Raw genomic sequence first — 19,648 nt, forward strand, 5'->3', positions numbered from 1 at the left:
CAAAGTATGAGAATTCCGTAACAAAACTGAAAGTCTAGAGGAGAAGAAAACCTAGAATGTCAGCTTCACTTGCCCCCCCAGGAACTATAGTCTCTGGTACCGAGTCATCATTCTTCTTCAGCTCTTTCTCTCTCTCAAGCACTTGTCCTATCTCCAAATCTATCCACCAAGGACAATGCTCAAGCTCCCATCTAGAGAGGCTCCAAAGAGCGGGTGGATACATGCATGATTCATCATTACTGACCAGCACCCACTATTGAGCGATAACAAGAATGGAGACAAGATGTTCCTTTTCTTTCAAATGAGCAAAGTAATTGGAAAGAAATAATAAGAACATAAGTGTTAAACATCATAGCACATAAACATCATAGAAGTAGTGGCAAAGGGTTTTGAATGATGTATCACTGATATAGAAGCCTCTTTGCCCGCCATATCTCGCAATTCCACTTTTGTTGAGGCGGTCTTCTCTTGACTCTTATCCCCTTTGCACTCCAAAGGAAAAATAAACTTTCTTGCCTCAAGTTTGACCTCCTCATAATAATCATACAGAGAGCACTCTAGAGGAATAACCATCCTAAAAATCAATAAGAAGCTCCAGGGCCTTCAGACCAATTTTTTCACGAAGTGCTTCTCTTCGCAACCAACTGAAACAATAATTTGAATTTAACATCAAGAAATAGAAATGAATGTAAGACATATATTAATTTAATAACAACTATAGACTTACACTCTATATGTGTGATCCCCTCGAGCAAGACCATAAGCTGCCTTGGTTGCCTTGCTTGCCTCTAGTAAGGACAACCATACTATCTTTGTATGAATGGGGGCATCATACAATGCTAGCATGCTCAATTTATCCAATGTGGCAAAGCTATCGGGTACCCACCCAAGAGATAGGACTTTTGCCCGCCATTCATCCCCCAATTTTGGGTCAAGTATGTTCAGCATCTACGGGGAAAGAAGAAATCACACAATTACGACATAAGAATCACTGATCAAATTCAAACAGAGAATAGAAAATCATCTTGCCTATTTTTATTCATACACATGAACTAATGAATTACTTTGCCTGTCCTATCACCATAACAAGCAAGAAGCTCTCCAAGCTCCTTCTCCTTAAGATTTTGAAGCTCTTCCACAAAACAAGTCAATTTTTCTTGCTCAATCTTCTTGTTTAATGACTGGGATATTTGAACCTATCAACCAAAAAATAAACATGTGAGTAAAGAAACCCCACAAATAGAACAACTAACTAGATGCATCAACCAAACAAATATAATGTACATTGTACATTAGCTTCCCAAGGAATCTTCTACTAAGAGGATACCAAGGCTCACTCCCCTTAGTATATTTTTTCCGTATTGGAAATATTAACTTCCTATCCTTCTCAAGAAGTTCCTTCATGTAGTTTTCATGATCAGCAGAACAAATATTCAAGCAATTAAGGAGCTCATCCCTGATAGATGTGATCACCAATGCATGTGTATTCATGCTGAAATATAAAAGCATGTCAAAACCACTTAAAGCCAGAAGTCCCAAAGAAGAGAAAACACAAGAAATATAATTTTGAAGCACTTACAAGTTCATTCTTTGCAGGGGCAAAAGCAAAGCTATTTCACTGACTCTTGTTGGGTCAATGATAGTACACAAAACCCTATAGTGTTTCTCTCTAGTATGGGAGTATCTCTCTCTTATCATAGAATGCCATGCAACCATTCGATGGTTTCCCTCCCAGACATAGAACATTCTGTTTGAAATATTATGATGAATTTGACTTCCTAATATCTCTGATTCTGTTGAGAGTTCACGCTCAACATCATGTGATCATGTGTGCATAGCACCATCATGTGATCATATGTGCATAGCACTAACCTTATAGAGTGCTATAAAGGAAAGGGTTAGATCCCCTAACCCTAACCCTAACCCTAAAAGGGTTTGTATATATTCTATTTTTTCAACTAAATCTAGTGTACAGTTAGTCATTTGTGGTGTGCTCTCTAGTTGTGCCCTTTCTCCTCATCTCCACTCTTCTCCTCTCCCCTCTTCATATTTTGTCATGGTATCAGAGCTTCCTTGTCTTCCGCTGAGACATTGAGTTTCTTGAGAGTGTGAGAGAGATTGTGAGATTGAGAGTTCTCTTGAGTGATTGTGAGATTTTTTCCCTTCACTTCCATTGAGAGAGATTTCTGTTGAGAGAGAGTCAAGCCCTTGCTCCGTCAAGGCACAAGACCTTGTTCCGTCAAGGCAACAAGCCCTCTTTCATGAAGCATCTTCATCTCTCAGCTAGCTCTCATCGTAGAGCTCCTTCTCCTCTCCGATTTGGTTCAAGAAGCTCATCATTCCAAGCTGTGGAGACTCAGATATGGTTATTTTCATGAGAGGTTCATTCATGAGTTTAGAGCTCGAGATTTCTTGTAAGGTTCTATGTCAAGGAGGAGGTTCTCTCTACTCTCGAGCTACTTCACTAGCAGTGAGCTCCAAAGCACAAGAGGAGACCCAACAGTTCACAAACTGCGGCTCAAGGTGACGAGAGGCTATTCAGCAGACGACTCGACCTGGCTCTATGCTCAACCAGAGCACCAACAAGCAGCGAGGCTATCTACGAGGAGTGCAAGAGCCTCCATCAGCAAGCACAGCCTCCCTGTGCGCCACGCTCTCCAGCCGATGGCCCTTTCCAAAACTTCAACCCCTCCACTATAAGGCACCTACGTGACTGCTATTATGAAACAATAGCTCCCGTTCGCTCCACGAATAGAGGCTCCACAGTAGCGACCTCACAGGAGCCTTCACGAGCATCTCGGCCATCTGGAGCCACTACACCAAGGACCTCCATGCGCGGACGCCACTGCTCTCTGTTTGGACGTTTTTCGGCTTGATTTGGGTCAGGGCCCCTCTACCGTCCTTCCCCAGTACTGTCGAACGATCGCAACTACTCAACCAGGGCTCCATCGCGACTTCTTCCTCAAGATTCCAACGGACCGCGCACCTTCAGCGCCAAGCTCCTAGCTTAACGAACGCCATCAGCATCGCAAACTCTCCAACGAAGCGCCATCGACCAGCAACTCGCCACACCGATCGACGGCCTCTCCAAACAGGCTCCCTCCAGCGCATCGCCGCCTCGAACAAGCCTCAAAGGCGCCGCCACACGGGTTGTAGCTCTCTTCTGTAAAGCATTCATTAACGGGCTACCTCCATCGACGGAGAAGACCACGGAATCCAGAAGATTCCGTCCGAATCTTGATAGATTTCGGCTTCTCACAGTGTGACACGTGGCCCGTGCGCCATGTCATCTTATCTGCCACATCATCAGCCTATCCACACTGCCACATCAGCATTGACACGTCAACAATCCACATCAGCACTGCCACATCATCATCGACTACCACATCATCACCGATTGCCACATCATCACTGATTGCCACGTCACCACTGACTGCCATGTCACCTAACACGTCATCTGTGCCATGTCATCAACCACATCACATGTGCCACGTCACTTGTGCCACATCATCAGTGCCACGTCACCTGTGCCACATCATCAGTGCCACGTCAGCATTGTCACATCACCCTGCTGACATCATCTGTGCCACCTCAGCACTGCCACCTCAGCAGTCCAGTCAGCATTGACCCTCTGTAGGCACAGTCCCTTGCCAAGCACACTGTGCACACACTGTATGTGCACACTCCTGCCACCTCAGCATAGAGCTTTACTGGCACACCTCTTGCTAAGCACAGTGCCACATCATCATTGCATGTGACTCACAGTGACACATCATCATTGAGCACCATTTGCACTCCTTTTGCCCCTCCACCTAGATCAAGTCATATCTCTTGATCCAGGAAGAATTTGAGGGTGCTCCAAAAAGGAAAGTCGCTCGGTTTTTCATGCTCTACGCGCTCGTTACATCACGCGCACATTTTGGTGCAAGTTACACTCACATTTGAGCCTCGCCGACAAAACCACTTCCTTCACGCACATTTGCCTCTACATCGACGCATCTGACCCAGCACTTAAAAAGAACAAAAGAAAAGGAATTATTTGCTGCTCTTTCATCGATCGACGGTTGGTTTAGATCTAGATCAGAGTAGACTAGATCGCCATAGAGGGGACGCTTTGAATTCCCCAAGTTGCCAATCTAAGCCATGCCCGAAATTCCCGACTAGTACCTACTCGGAGTGAGTCCATACGCTCACATCCGATTTCACATCATTACATTACCTGAAACCTTACGTTCATCAGTTCAGTGAGCAGACTTCAGAGTTCAGAGGCATTGCAGATTGATTCAGTGGGCAGATAGCACTTGAATTCACACACACATGCCACCATTGTAAAGCATATTTGGCTATCTCACGGCATCGTGCACATCATTTTTTAGCCTTGTAAAGCCTCTTGGCTATTCCCGGCATCATTGCCACAAGCCTTGTAACACAGATCAGATCTTATATACTGCAGTTCTATCTTCACCGACGGTACAGAGATTTCACTTGGCATCTTCAGTGTATTTACAGTTGATTCATACAGAGTTTTTCAGGACACTTTTGAGTACATTGTTTGCACCATGTCGACTAGCAACCTCAATCTGGAGGCATCTGCTAAGTTAGACAACTCCAATTACGGTACATGGAAATACCGAATGGAGACCATTCTTGTGCTTCAGGACAAATGGGAGTATGTCGATGGATCTATACCTAGACCATTGGCCGATCTAGCCACTTGTAGCTCTACTCCATCTGTTGTCACAGTACCAGCAACGGGATCTACATCGGGATCTACATCTACACAAACAGTTTCCACACCAGTAGCAGATTCTGCCATTGCCCGAGCTCAAGCAGAATGGGATAAGAAAGACAAGTATGCCTATCACCTGATCAAGCAGAATGTGCAAGATGTCATGCTAGGACAGCTCAACAGAGTTAAGACATCAAAAGAAGCATGGGATATGTTCACAGCTCTCTACGAGTCCAAGAACACATCCAGGATTCTCACCCTGAGAAACCAGATCAACCAGAGTTTCCGCAATAGCAATGAAACCAGTCATGCTTATGTACTCCGCATCAAAGACTACAACAATCAACTTGCAGCAGCAGGAAAGACTATGAATCCCGCATAAATGATTCAAGTAATCCTGAATGGACTAGGAGAAGGATATGAGAATCTAGTCCAGAGTATTGCCATCCAACGGTAAATTCCAACACTGGAAGGACTTCAGTCAGTTCTACTTGGTGAAGAACTCAGGACTCACAGGCCATTCAAGCACGTAAAGGTCATTCTAATGATCAGGCATTCACAGTTTCAGACAGAAGCAGAGGCAAAGGCAGAAACAGAGGTAGATCATATCAAAAAAGTGGTCTTAATCAACAAAGTCAAAATCAGCATCAGCATCAGCATCATCCTCAGCAACATCAGAATCAGCAAAGAGGAAATGATTCCAACCGAGGAAGATTCCAAGGACGAGGGAATGCATCCACCAATGTGTCAAACATTCAATGCAACTACTGTCACAAGTTTGGACACTATGAAAGAGATTGCCGCAAGAAGCAGTACGACCAAGGTGGTCAATCTAGCAGTAATCGAGGGAATTCCCGAGGAAGAGGAAATCATCGTGGTGGACACTCTAGTCACAGTCATTTTGCAAATGAACATGGCAATATGTTTCTTGCAAGTGGATTGCATCCGACTGATACAATGCACCTAGACACTGATTTCAATCCCAAAGAGGATTTTAGCTATCAAGTCGACCAAGTGGAACAGGATCCTTGGTACATCGACAGCGGTGCATCATCTCATATGACAAATCACCAGGAATGGTTCACAGAAATGAAGCCATTAGAAGGTCAAAAGAATGTCATCTACACAACAAACAATACACCGAATCCGAGGGACAGGTGTTATCCCTATGAACAATTTCACTAGTACAAAAGGATTAGTCAAAGATGTGCTCTATGTTCCGAAGCTCAGCAAGAACCTTTTGTCAGTAGGTCAAATGACGGAACACAACTACAAAGTCATATTCGACGGTGATGAATGCACTATCAGAGACAAATCCAAAAGAGGTCAGCTAGTAGCAAAAGGTGTCAAGGAAGGACGCTTATACAGGATGCTAGCTATAGTACCAGATAAGCATGCCATGTCAGCTCAAATGCAACAGATGCCACTATCTGCAAAATGGCACAAGAGATTTGGTCATGTCAACTTCAAGTACTTGTTAGATCTCAGGAATCAGAATATGGCAATTGGGATTCCGAAGCTACAGTTTCTTGGAAAGGTTTGTGAAGCATGCTGCTTCGGCAAACAAAAGCGAACCAACTTTGTTAGAGTTACCTCTCGTGCATGAGGTATTCTTGATTTGATTCATACAGATGTATGGGGTTATGCCCAGACCAGCAGCATCAATGGTTCACTTTATTACTTGACCTTCATCGACGACTACAGTAGATATTGTTGGGTCTACTTTCTGAAAGAGAAATCTGAAGTGTTTGCCAGATTTCAAGAATTCAAAGCCATGGTAGAAAACCAAACAGGCAGAAAGATCAAGGTCATGAGATCAGATAGAGGAGGTGAATACATGTCTTCAGCATTCATGAACTTTTGCAAAAATCACGGCATTCGAAGACAATTCACATGTGCCGATACTCCTCAGCAAAATGCAAGAGCTGAAAGGAAGAATGGGACTTTAGCAGACAGTGCTAGAGCAATGCTTAGTGAAAAGCATCTTCCGAATCAGTATTGGGCAGAAGCAATAGCTACAGCTAACTACTTGCTTAATCGACTTCCTACCGAACTGATACAAGGTATGACTCCTTATGAAGCATTCACTGGACACAAGCCACGCATTGGGCATCTCCGCATATTTGGTTGCATAGCATATGCCCACATACATGATGATCATCGCAGGAAATTGGATGCGAAGTCACGCAAATGCATCATGGTTGGCTACAGTGAAGAAAGCAAAGCATACAAATTGTATGATCCCATCAACCGCAAAGTCATTATCTCCAGAGATGTAATCTTCGATGAGGAATCAGAATGGAAAACCTCACCTACACAGGAGATAGAAGCATCGACTTCACAGTCATCTATAGAACAGGTTCATGAAGAAGAGCAAGAATTGCCACCAACACCCCAAGCAGCGCCACAGCAGCTCAGACAGTCTACTAGGGAAGGCAGACCACCAGCCAGATTGACATATGCTCAGAAAGGCAAAGCAATTCAGGTGGAAACCACCAACTATGCTCTTATGACTACCATCATGGCTACAGAAGAGCCAGTGTACTTTGAAGACGCAGTAGACAAGCCAGAATGGCAAACTGCTATGAATGAAGAAATGGATGCTTTGTATAAAAATAACACTTGGGAATTATGCGACCTTCCACTAGGAAAGAAGGCCATAGCCAACAAATGGGTATACAAAGTGAAGTACAATCCAGATGGCAGTATTCAGAGATACAAAGCCAGATTAGTTGCAAAAGGATTTGCACAACAATATGGCCAAGATTATGATGAGACTTATGCTCCAGTAGCAAAGATGGATTCCATACGGTTCTTGATATCACTAGCGACACTCAGTAAATGGAATGTGTATCAGCTCGATGTCAAGAATGCATTTCTCAATGATTATCTAGACGAGGAAGTCTACATGCAACAACCAGCTGGTTATGTTGAACCAGGAAAGGAGAACAAGGTTTGCCATCTCAAGAAAAGTCTCTATGGCTTAAAGCAAGCACCCAGAAGTTGGTACAGCAGAATTGACAAGTATTTTGCTGATCTGGGATACATGAAGTCCAATGCAGATCATACTCTCTACTACAAAGTTCAAGGGGAAGATATTACTATTGCACTTTTGTACGTAGATGATCTAATTGTGACAGGAAGCAAGGATAGCTTCATCAGAAAATTAAAACAAGACTTATCTGCAGAGTTCGACATGAAAGATCTTGGACTTATGCACTATTGTCTTGGAATTGAGTTCTGGAGAGATTCAGATAGCACATTCATGAGTCAGCTCAAGTATGTTGATAGTCTCCTAAAGAAGTTTCATATGGCAGATTGCAAGATTGCAGCCACTCCCATGGAACAGAGTTTGAAACTTACTAAAGATTTAGAAAAGCCTACAGTCAAGGACAAATACTACAGGCAACTCATTGGATCTCTTATATATCTGACAATCACACGGCCAGATATTTGTTATGCAGAAAGCTCACTAGCACAGTTTATGGCAAATCCAAAACAGTCTCACTGGAATGCAGCCAAAAGAGTCTTGAGATGCATCAGAGGTACAAGACAATTTGGGATAGAATACAGAGGAAGTCATCCACGGTTGTATGGATACTGTGACAGTGACTATGGTGGAGATCATGAGACCAGGAGATCGACACAGGGATATGCATTTTTCCTAGGTCAAGGTGCTATATCATGGTTGTCAAACAAACAGCCAACTGTTTCTTTGTCTTCGACTGAAGCAGAATATAGGGCACTCACTACAGGTGCATGTGAGGCTATATGGCTCAGAAGACTATTGTCAAAAACAGATTACTTTGATGAGTCAAAGCCAACAACAATATACTGTGATAATCAATCGGCTCAAGCATTGGCCAAAAATCCAATATATCACTCCAGGACAAAGCACATTGATGTCAGAGATCACTTCATTAGAGAAAGAGTGTTACTTGGTGACATCACACTGCAGCATTGTGATAGCAAACAAAATGTTGCAGACATCTTTACCAAACCACTCGGTAAAGAGCTATTCGAGAAACACCGACTAGCTCTTGGTTTGATGCAGAGGAAGGACATTCCCATTAAAGGGGTGTGATGGAATGTAATGCTCAGTCCTTCTTCTATTCCCTAGAATCATCATCTTGAGGGAAGGCCTACTTCATGATGTTGATCTTGAGGGAAGGTGTTGAGAGTTCACGCTCAACATCATGTGATCATGTGTGCATAGCACCATCATGTGATCATATGTGCATAGCACTAACCTTATAGAGTGCTATAAAGGAAAGGGTTAGATCCCCTAACCCTAACCCTAAAAGGGTTTGTATATATTCTATTTTTTCAACTAAATCTAGTGTACAGTTAGTCATTTGTGGTGTGCTCTCTAGCTGTGCCCTTTGTCCTCATCTCCACTCTTCTCCTCTCCCCTCTTCATATTTTGTCAGCTTCATATTCTTCGTTCACAATTCTCCAAATGGGATCCCATTCTTACATAATGTCCTAAGACACAAATGGCTCCTCTCTAGTAGATGTCCAGTAGATGTCCAGCATAAAACTATGAAAGCTCGTTTCTCCCGCACATACCCTTCTCTTCCAAAAGCATCCTTCAATCCAAACACATCATCTCTTAGTCCCCTCACTTTTGCATATGGGATTAGCCGCATAATGGAATGGGAGGGGACTAAAGCAACTAACATTCTAGTTTTATGCAGAATGTCCTCTCCTTTATCTAAGTGCAATCTATACTCATGTATTGTCTCTTCTCCAAGAAGTGCAATCTTTGGACGTACAATGTAAGGAACAATCTGCATAGATGCCTCGTCGGGACCCATAGGAGTATCTATTTCATCACCCATTGCATTCCCACCTTCTTGGCTCTGCATTTCTTCTAGGACAAGTGGATCCTCTGGAGCTTTCAAATGTTCAGGAGATGGCTCTCTTCCCTTTCTTTGGCCCCCTTTTCTACCTCATTTTCTCCCTCTTGGTTTTCCTTGACCTATAGACTACTTCAAAAAACAAAGAATTCTAGCATTAGAAAGTAGTAAACAAATCTGGAAAACGTAAACAATTCTTAACTGTAGTAAGAGACCACACAAATTTAAAATAAAAAAACAGCATTCATTCCAATTCCAACAAACTTGCTACACAAAGCATTGCATGCAACTCAGTGGGATGAATGAAACACAATGGATAGAATGCCAAGCAATGGAATGCATGCTACATTATGGAATGCAAGGTACACATTGCAAATCATGCTGACTCTATGCTAGCTGCTCAATGACTGCATGCTACTCTCTGACCCTCCAATATTTGTTTATCCACAGTAATAGAATCTTCACCTACATCCTATCTAAGCATCAAACTTTTATCTTTCCCCTTTGTAGAACCACATCTGATTACTATCAATGACCATGTGGCCTCCTCACCATCATAAATAAGCTATAGAATGGGTGTGAGGGGATATAAGCAATTTACCATTGACATGAGCATAGCATTGACCAATGACCACTAACATGAGCTTTTGCATTCCATTCCACCATGCCATGGCCATTGCATTCCATTGATACCTTTGAGTAGATAGCCATTGTACAAGGCTTTGAATAAGAGTATGCATTTTGAGGGATAGTTTCACCATGGACATATGATCTTGACCATAGGACTATGAAATTCAATGCTATCATCATTTTCAATTTGGAATATCACTTGGCACTAATAGTAGCTAGAAGATGTACATGAGACCACTGGCAATGCATTTGTAGATATGGTTTAGCAAAAGGTGTAGCAAGCTTGCAGCAGGAAATACCTGGAGTATGCATTCCATTCCATTGATGCAATCCAATGCTCTATGCCGCAAGTCATGGGAATGCATTTCACTTATGCTTTTGATTTCACAATGTCATTGGAAATGCAATAATGCCATGGGAAATGCACTTAATTAGATGGAACAAAGTGGAATATGACCATGGTTTTGACTGCCAATGTACAAGGGCTTGGTAAGCCAAGTATGCAATGTAGCAACCCATGTCTCACATATGCTAGCAGATGAAAAGCAAAGCAAGCATCCACAAATAAGCACTTCAATGTTAATTGCGTGTAAAATAGATAGCAAGCATTGCCATCAAATCAGATGGGAAAGCCACCAATTGATGTATATGATTTTTCATGGATCCCCAATGGAAAGCTTTGCCACTTAAATAGATGGGAATAATGCCACCACAATCTCTAGATGATGTACCAAAAGACCCATAAAAAAAGCAACAATGCCTTCCATCAATGCCTCACAAACGCAAGCTAGTGAATTCCTCACAATTCCACAATGCCAACCCTCCAATTTTCATGCGTTCTAAGGGACAACTACACCTAGGACAAAGCATCTTGACCATAGGACTATGAGATTCAACATGGGTATCAACGTTGAAAATTTGGAATATAACTTGGCATGTTAGCCCGTTGATGTGGTTTGATAGCCTTTGTAAGGATTTGGTGTTGAGAATGTATTCTTGGAGTAGGTAAAACCAAGCCGTGGCACCATGGCCTAGTTTTACCTACTCCAAGAATGCAATAAAGCAATGCAAGCCTATGCCACATTAATGACTAATGCTACAATGATCAATGCCCCATCAATGATCAATACTATAATGATCATATACATTGATGATCAATACTCCATCAATGATCATGTACATCAATGATCAATGCTCAATATATGTTTGCTAGATGAGAATCAACATGGCTATACATGTGTAGCAATGCTTACAACCTTAAAAGTTTGGAAAAGCTCCATGCAAAGCAGCTAGAAGATCATCATGAGGAAAATGGAAGATGCAAAACATTGGAAATCCAAATGGGCCCCGCAACCTGAGAGTGGGCTGCCCTAGGAAATGCTCCATGTACCCTCAGTGTGGTCAGTCGTGAGATGCCTTCCCACACTTGCATGTAGCCTAGTTGGTGGTGTGCCAAAACTATCTGAAGCCATCGAGCCATCACGCCACACATGGCCTCCATCTGGTGTCCAAACCAGGACCTACTGGATAACCGAGCTACTTAAATGCCTTCTCCTCATATGGGGGGCTTACAAGTAGAGTTAGCTAGTTCCTGCATAGTTACACGAGAGTGGAGCAACGAGAGTGGAGCATTGATATCTAACACCCCCCCTCAATGTCCACCCGCAAATGAACTTACTTTTTCGATCCAATGCCAAGTCGATGAAGATGCCTCTCTAGCAAGTCTCTTCCAAGAGCCTTTGTGAAGATGTCAATAGCATTCTCTATAGTTGGACAGTACACCAAGTCGACCTCTCCATCCATGATGAGCTTGCATACAAAGTGATATTGAATCTCAATGTGTTTTGTGTGAGTGTGGAACACATGGTTCTTTGCAATTGCCATGCAACTCTGATTGTCACATGATAACTGCGTAGGCTTGTTTTGCTTTGCACCCATGTCCCCCAAAATCCTCCTCAACCACACTACCTCGCAAGAAGCAAAGCATGCAGATTTGTACTTAGCCTCGATAGAAGAAAGAACAACTATAGGTTGCTTCTTACTGACCCATGACACAACTCCAGATCCAAGTGAGAAACAGTACCCTATCACTGATCTCCTACTGTCCACGTCTCCTGCCCAATCCGAGTCACAAAATCTGGTCAAGATGTTGCCCTTGGTATAGGTGATGCCATAATCAAGTGTGCCTTTGATGTATTTCAGCACCCGCATCCCTACCCTCCAATGGTTCTCTTGGGGCTTATTGGAAATCCTGCTTAGTACACCAGTCACAAAGCTGATGTCCGACCGTGTGTTGCACAAGTAAGTCAAGCTACCCACAAGTCTTCTGTACTTCGCTTCGTCCACCAGTGGTGATGAATCCTCGTTTGAGAGCTTCATGTCAACCTCCATAGGGGTACCAACTGTCTTGCACTCAGCCATGCCGAATGCCTTCAGTATCTCTCCAGCATACTTCAGCTATGAAATGAAGATCTGTTTCGGCTCTTGCCAAACTTCAATCCCCAAACAGAAATGCATCAATCCGAGATCTGTCATTTCAAACTCTCTTCCTAGAAAATGCTTTGTCTACGAGATCTTCTCTTCATGGTTCCCTGTTATGACAAGGTCGTCTACATAAAGGACCACGATCATACACTTGCCTCCTTCTCTGAAGATATACAAATTTACATCAGATGGGCTCCTCCTGAACCTGTTTTGTAGAAAGTAGGCATCAATTCACTGGTACCATGCTCGTGGGGCCTGTTTCAGCCCGTAAAGTGCCTTCTTCAATTTACAAACTTTACCTTCTGAATCGGGGATCTCAAAGCTTGGTGGTTGTTCCACGCATACCTCCTCCTTGAGATCTCCATTCAGAAAGGCGGATTTTACATCCATCTGAAACACGGGCCAACTTCCCTGGGCAGCTGAAGCCAAAACACTGTGAATTGTGGTTAGTCGAGCTATGGGAGTAAAAGTATCTTGATAATCAAAACCATGTACCTGTGCGAATCCTTTTGCCATGAGCCAAGCCTTGTACTTATCCAACATGCCGTGGGACTTGTACTTGGTCTTGTACACCCACTTGGTTCTGATTACCTTGTGTTTTGGTGGTCGATCCACAAGGTCCCAAGTGTTGTTCTTCTTTGTGGAGCCATACTCCGACTGCATAGCCTCCATCCACCTATCATCACCCTGTGCCTCTTCAAGACACTTGGGCTCTTCAGCATGGATCACCTCTGTCATTAATGCATGGTTGACCAAGTGTTCTTGCGCCCTTCTTTGCTCCTTTAATCTCTTGGACCGGCGATGTTTGGATGGTTCCTCCTCAATGGTTGGAGGTTCTCTACTGTCCAAAAGCTGCTTTACCCACTTCGGGAATGGCCGTTGCCATTGTGGTTCTGCAGGCTCTTCTTCCTCTTCTTTGTCTTGAATCCTCCCAAGCACCGTTGGGGGAGTTCAGTCTACTGTTGGTGGTTGTATTGGATGGATATCCTGGTCTTGGTTGTCTAGGAAGGAAGCATCCTCCTCCAATTGATGCGGCTGTTCTGAGAAGACCACATCGCAACTTACAATTACCTTCTTGGTAACAGGTTTATAGAGACGGTAACCCTTCACCTCTTCACTGTAGCCCAAGAAAATACACTTCCGGCTCTTCGGTTCCCATTTGGTCCTATTAGCATCAGGGACATGCACAAAATAGTCACATCCAAAAACTTTGAAATGTGCAGCTGAAGGTTTCTTACTAGAAAAGGCCTGCAGTGGAGTCATCCCATTCACAGCCTTCGTGTAGCTACGATTCAGAATGTAAACTGCAGTGTTACATGCCTTAGCCTAGAATGTCTTTGGCAAATCTTTCCCTTTCATCATACTCCTGCCCATTTCGCAGATGATGCGCATCTTACACTTTGCTACTCCATTTTGCTATGATGTATGTGGCAGGGGTTTTTGCCTCTTGATCCCGTGACTTTTGCAGTAACTCTCGAATTCAGTTGATGTGAACTCTCCACCTCTGTTTGATCTCAATTTCTTCACCTTCCTCCCCGATTCTTTCTTGACCATTACATGCCATTCCTTGAACTTACTAAAAGCCTCGTCTTTTGTCTTTAGGAAGTATATCCATATCCTTCTACTGTAATCGTTGATCAGCGTCATGAAGTAGTAGGAACCACCCAAAGCTTCCATCTCCATCTTTTCGCAGAGGTCCGTGTGAACAAACTCTAGAGGAGCCTTTGCCCTACTGGCCTCTTTAGGAAAGGGATGCCGATGCTGCTTGCCCATCATGCAAGCTTCACATACATCGGGTAGATCTGCAATTTCTGATAGGTCTGCAATCATTCCACTTTTATGCATCTCCTTTAAAGAACTAAGGTTTAGATGCCCAAACCTCTCATGCCACAGCTTAGTGTTCTTCACATCCGCTCGAGCACTGAAACTGAGAGTTCATAGATGTTGTTGTGCCATGTACCTTTACCAACGACCTTTCCTTGAAGATCCAAAATCTGTGCGCCATTCTTATCAAAGTGAACTTTGAGGTCTCGATTCATGATCGCAAAAATGGACAACAAGTTCCTCTTGATATCTGGCACATTAAGAACATCGGACAATTGTTTTACAACTCCATCTGACTTGAGAGCAATCGTTTCTTTTCCTTTTGTTGGAAATTTTGCATCATTGCCGACTGCTACCAGGATGCCATTCCCTACCGGCTGTAGAGAGATATACCAATCCTTGCGACTGGTCATGTGGCGTGATGCACCACTGTCAATGATCCACGGTTCATTCGCAGGTACATGAATTGCCTCCATGCAAATCTCCTTAATTACTATGAACAGCTCTACTGGTACTGCCTGCGCGCTATTGCTGGACTCTTTCTTTACTCCGTTCTTCTCATATGCAATCTTCTTCTGGCACTCATTCTCCGGTTGTAGAGAGATATACCAATCCTTGCAACTGGTCATGTGGCGCGATGCACCACTGTCAATGATCCACGGTTCATTCGCAGGTACATGAACTGCCTCGGTGCAAATCTCCTTAATTACTACGAACAGCTCTACTGGTACTGCCTGCGTGCTATTGCTAAACTCTTTCTTTACTCCGTTCTTCTCATATGTAATCTTCTTCTGGCACTCATTCTGCCTGTGCCCTGCCTTGTTGCAATAGAAGCACTTGATCTTCTTCTTTCTCTTTTTATCATCAGAAGAAGATGGGTTACCAGAGTCCTTACCCTTACCTTTCTTTGATCCAGCGTAGAAAGCCAAATCTTCTCCAGTCCTCGTCTTTTGACGCATCTCCTCCTCCAAAAGCATTGCGCTGAAATCCTCAAAGTTGAGGGGTAGATTTCTGTTCTGCGTATTCAGCACTGTAACAAGACCGTCATACTTTGGTGGGAGAATCCGTATGCACCTCTGTGCTAGATTCTCATGGGTGATGGTGATGCCAATCGCAGTCATCTAATCGCACAGATTCTTTACCCTGGTGATGAACTTCTCTGCCGCTTCAGACTCAACCAGTTTCTCATTCGCGAGTTGAGTCTCCAGATTCTAAATCTGCCTCTGATTCGTGGTCTCGTACTGATTTTTCAAGACCGTCCATGCCTCCTCAGCTGTGGTGACATGTTAAATTAATGCCATAACAGAGTCACTTACACTGCAGACAATAGAACATAGTGCATCTGCATTTCTTCTTGTCCATGCGAGAATCTCATCCGCAATTGGTACTATCTATTATGCTACATTGGTTGGATTCGGTATCGGGACCGACTTCATGCCCACCCCAGTAGTAGTGTCCCAAAGCTCGTATGCGCTTAGGATGGTCTTCATCTTGAACTTCCAGAGAGGATAGTTAGTGCCGTCCAACTTTCTGCTTTCGTCGAACGGTGGGATTCGCAGTCTTGCGAGCTGGGCCATCTCTCAGAATCTGCTCACAAACAAAAACACACTACCAAATCTTCTTGCTAGAGTCCAGGCTCTGATACCATGTAAGAAAACAATACAACATCCGTACGTAAGAGAGAAAACCAGATAGTATGGAGAATCAAAAATTTGATTACTGTAGAACTGATACAATAGATGGCGTTGCCTCCCAGCCGTGCGCTCCTATGAAAGAAGCTTTGATGGTGAGCTGGAAATAGTAGAGGACGGAGGCTGGATGCTAAGGAATTAGGGTTGATATAGCCAGTGATGAAATGGGCTTCACAGGCTCGCTCTTATATAGCCACCAGTCGTGGTCGGTTAGACCCAATTGGGTGACCGATCCAGTCCGCCCACAACGGTCGACTAGGGGTCGCCTCCGACCACACAATAGAATCGGTGCGCAAAATAGAGCAACTAACCTACGGTCTCCGTTCGGCCCAGAGCCATCTGAGATCATATGAGGCTCCAACGGGCCCTGCAACCCGAGAGTGGACTGCCTCGAAAAATGCTCCATGTACTCTCAGTGCGGTCAGTCATGAGATGCCTTCCTGCACTTGCATGTAGCCTAGTTGGTGGTGTGCCAACTCTATCTGAAGCCCTCCAGCCATCAGGCCACACATGGCCCTGGTGTCCAAACCAGGACCTACCGGATAACCGAGCTACTCAAATGCCTTCTCCTCATATGGGGGGCTTACAAGTAGAGTTAGCTGGTTCCCACATAGTTACACGAGAGTGGAGCATTGATATCTAATAGGCATGACATCCAAAGGTTTTGAGGCTGTGCTAGACCTTTAAAAAAAATGTAGGTACCCTTTCATTCATAGTGTTTTGTTTCCTAGACAACTAGATGCTCGACATCAACCACATGTGTTCAAAATGTCAACCAAGGGTCTTGGTAGTGGCCTGGATCTTGTGAATAGAATGAGACCAGGAGGAAATCTAGATTAAATGTGGGTTCATTTTGATCATGTTCACAGAGTATCTAGTTGGGCAACTATGTCTGCTCATGTCTATGATCCCTTTGTTCATGAACTGTTGACAATTGCAACATGCTAGTTTAAGGTTGAAGACAGGTATGCACAAATAGAGTTCTAGAGGATGCTTAATAAAGTTGTGGAGACAAATGGGTTTTCAAAATTGGAATTTAGAGGATTTATGGGGGCTGATGAGGCGAATGCAAATTGGTTAGCAGTACGCACAATCTACTTTGGAGGTGCCAAGAAAATGGACCCAAGTAAAGAGAGGAGTTGTGTGTTTTATTGGGAGCAAAGAATGGTTTGTCATACCCATAAGTGCATAAGACCAGGTTCTCAAGAGGAACATAAATCTCGAAAAAATGTGCCCTCTACTAATTCAGATGAGGTGTGCAAGAATGAGTTGAGGAAATTTTGGTAGGCAAGTCATGCAGTACAAGGAGAGATTCTGCACTAGAAACATGGTTGGCTTGGTGGGACACTAGAGCGTTTCATTGGGGCTCCTGGTTTGTTTCACAAGCTAAATCTAGTGTTTTTGTCCCTTCCACCAACCTTTCAGAGTCCAAGCATGCAAGCATGAGAGCAAGTGTTGGACACAAGGATCATGTTTCACTCTTTGAGGCTATAGGGGCAGATTTATCTATGGCGGTACTTCAGAGTGTTAGGTACAATGCATATCTTAAAGGCATGCGATCAGATGTGGCCTAGGAGTGGCTAGCCTTGCAGACTGGTTTAATAGTGGTAGTGTGGGTGTATCATCTGGCAAATGATTGGTTGACAAGGCAAATGCATCGACGCATGAGATGGGATGTGAAAATGATATGCCGCATACAAGTGAATTGTTGGTAAACTGAAAGGAAAGAATAGAGTGAACACAAACTCAAAATACTTGCATTTAGAATGAAGAAGAGTGAGGTCCTTATGTAGGCACCTCTTACATGCTCACTGACATCACTGATGACTTCAGAGCTCCACAATCATCTCCTAGATTCTCTCAATCATCATATGTGGCTTACCACCACCTAACTGTGCTTATGGGCACCTAACTGTGCCTCTAGCACTCACACATAGAAACCAAGGTGTGCCTGAGGCATACACCTTGAGATATCCCAACAAACCCCCCTTCAAGGGAATGCCTCAGGCTATGTCAAGGATATAGCTAGCACAAGGTGTCTCATGCCATCTCATGGTGGTCATGGATCTATCAATGGCTAGGATCTCAAGCTAGCAAGGGTTCCCATGGGTGTAAGGTAAACAAAAGGGATACAAAAAGATCTTCCAATGGTTATCTCCCCTGCATGTACATGCACACAATGTCTGTAGGAGGTATCATGGAGGAAAAACACATACACATGGCCTACATCATAAGGTGACCAGAGGTGTTCACAAAACACACAAAACACAATAGTTTATTTCATTCATTTTGGAGGACTATTCAGGCTGAGTACCTTGACTCAACATAAAAAGAGAGATCTGGAGCATACATAGAGATGATTTAAAAAGCATAATCTTCAAAGGATGCCTCATCTTGTGGAGGCACATCAACTGAAAGGAGATTGGCATTTTCTGTCTTTGAAGTTGCTTCCTTTTTGGCTTTGCAAAACTTCTCATGATGATTGTTTTTGCCATAGTGTTTGCATGGATTGATTTTGAAGCAGTCTTTTGAGAGGTGATTAGTCTTCCCACAATGATTGCAAGGTGAAAACTTGCCCTTCTGGATTTTTATGGCATAAGCTGTGTCATTGCCTTTCCTGAGCTCCATGTGCCTTTCTTCTTCTTGGAGAGCAGAGATAATACCTTCAAGATTAGGATTAGGAAGATTTTGCAAAGTGGTAACAATATGATCATAATCTTCAGGCATACTCTTAAGCAACACTGCCATAGCATCATCTGTAGTGATAGGAGAGTTGATAGAAGCAAGTTGAGTCATAAGACTCCGCATGTAATTGACATGGGCAGCCAAAGGAGTGCCACTAACCATCTTCAATTCAAAGAAAGAAATTTTAAGTGATAATTTTGAGATGTGAGAGCTAGCACCAAAAATCATGTCAAGCTTTTGCCAAGCTTCTGAAGGAGACTCTAAGTCAGAGATGTGATGAATATAATCATCTCCTAAAGCACGAGCAATGATGCCATATGCTTTCTCCTCTCTAGTGGGATCCCTTGCTGGGCATGTCGGAGCTGAGGATTCTCCAGCATTGGAGGCTGTAGAAGAAGAAGTTGAAGCCGGTTTGACAAGTCCCCAGAGGTTTTCCCTCATCAATGCAAATTTTACCTTCATCTGCCATGTGTGGAAGCCCTTACCATTGAACTTATCTATATTCAATATGGTAGCCATGAAAGGGTCTAACCCAGGTATTGGGCAGTGTCTTCTCTCTTACAAGGCTAGAATAACAACTGAAAAGCTTCAAAATATAAGCATTTAATGTAGCAAAGACTTGTGACCAAATTTCAATCAATGATGCTTTTTCTTACATGCTTCACAGAGGTAGCTAAATGAAAGCTTTCCAATCAAAACTAGGTATAGCAACTCCAAGCAAAGCTGAAGCCACAGTTGTACTGATG

The 19,648-nt window shown here is 43.4% G+C and overlaps 1 protein-coding gene across 1 annotated transcript; it reads right to left on the bottom strand.

Annotated features, from left to right (window-relative positions):
• Positions 1–515: 515 nt before the first annotated feature.
• On the bottom strand, positions 516–1,755 carry LOC147891157 (uncharacterized). Its single transcript, XM_087389083.1, has 5 exons — positions 1,580–1,755; positions 1,285–1,492; positions 1,065–1,196; positions 730–948; positions 516–574 (listed from the first exon to the last, which is right to left on the bottom strand). Exons 1-5 carry the CDS (start codon positions 1,744–1,746, stop codon positions 542–544), a joined length of 759 nt encoding a protein of 252 aa, XP_087245209.1. The 5' UTR covers positions 1,747–1,755; the 3' UTR covers positions 516–541.
• Between the last annotated feature and the right edge of the window lie 17,893 nt (positions 1,756–19,648).

The sequence above is a fragment of the Dipteris shenzhenensis genome, chromosome 18, assembly GCF_047967505.1.
Source record: "Dipteris shenzhenensis isolate YYH24624 ecotype China chromosome 18, Dip_SZ_1.0, whole genome shotgun sequence".
NCBI lineage: Eukaryota > Viridiplantae > Streptophyta > Polypodiopsida > Gleicheniales > Dipteridaceae > Dipteris > Dipteris shenzhenensis.

Excerpts from the sequence above, each read along its gene's own strand:
- LOC147891157 (XM_087389083.1), bottom strand. The coding sequence starts at position 1,746 with ATGTTCTATGTCTGGGAGGGAAACCATCGAATGGTTGCATGGCATTCT. Across the intron at positions 949-1,064 it reads ATGGTGATAGGACAGGCAAA|ATGCTGAACATACTTGACCC; the intron begins GTAATTCATTAG and ends CTTTCCCCGTAG. Across the intron at positions 575-729 it reads GAGGGGATCACACATATAGA|GATGGTTATTCCTCTAGAGT; the intron begins GTGTAAGTCTAT and ends ATTGATTTTTAG.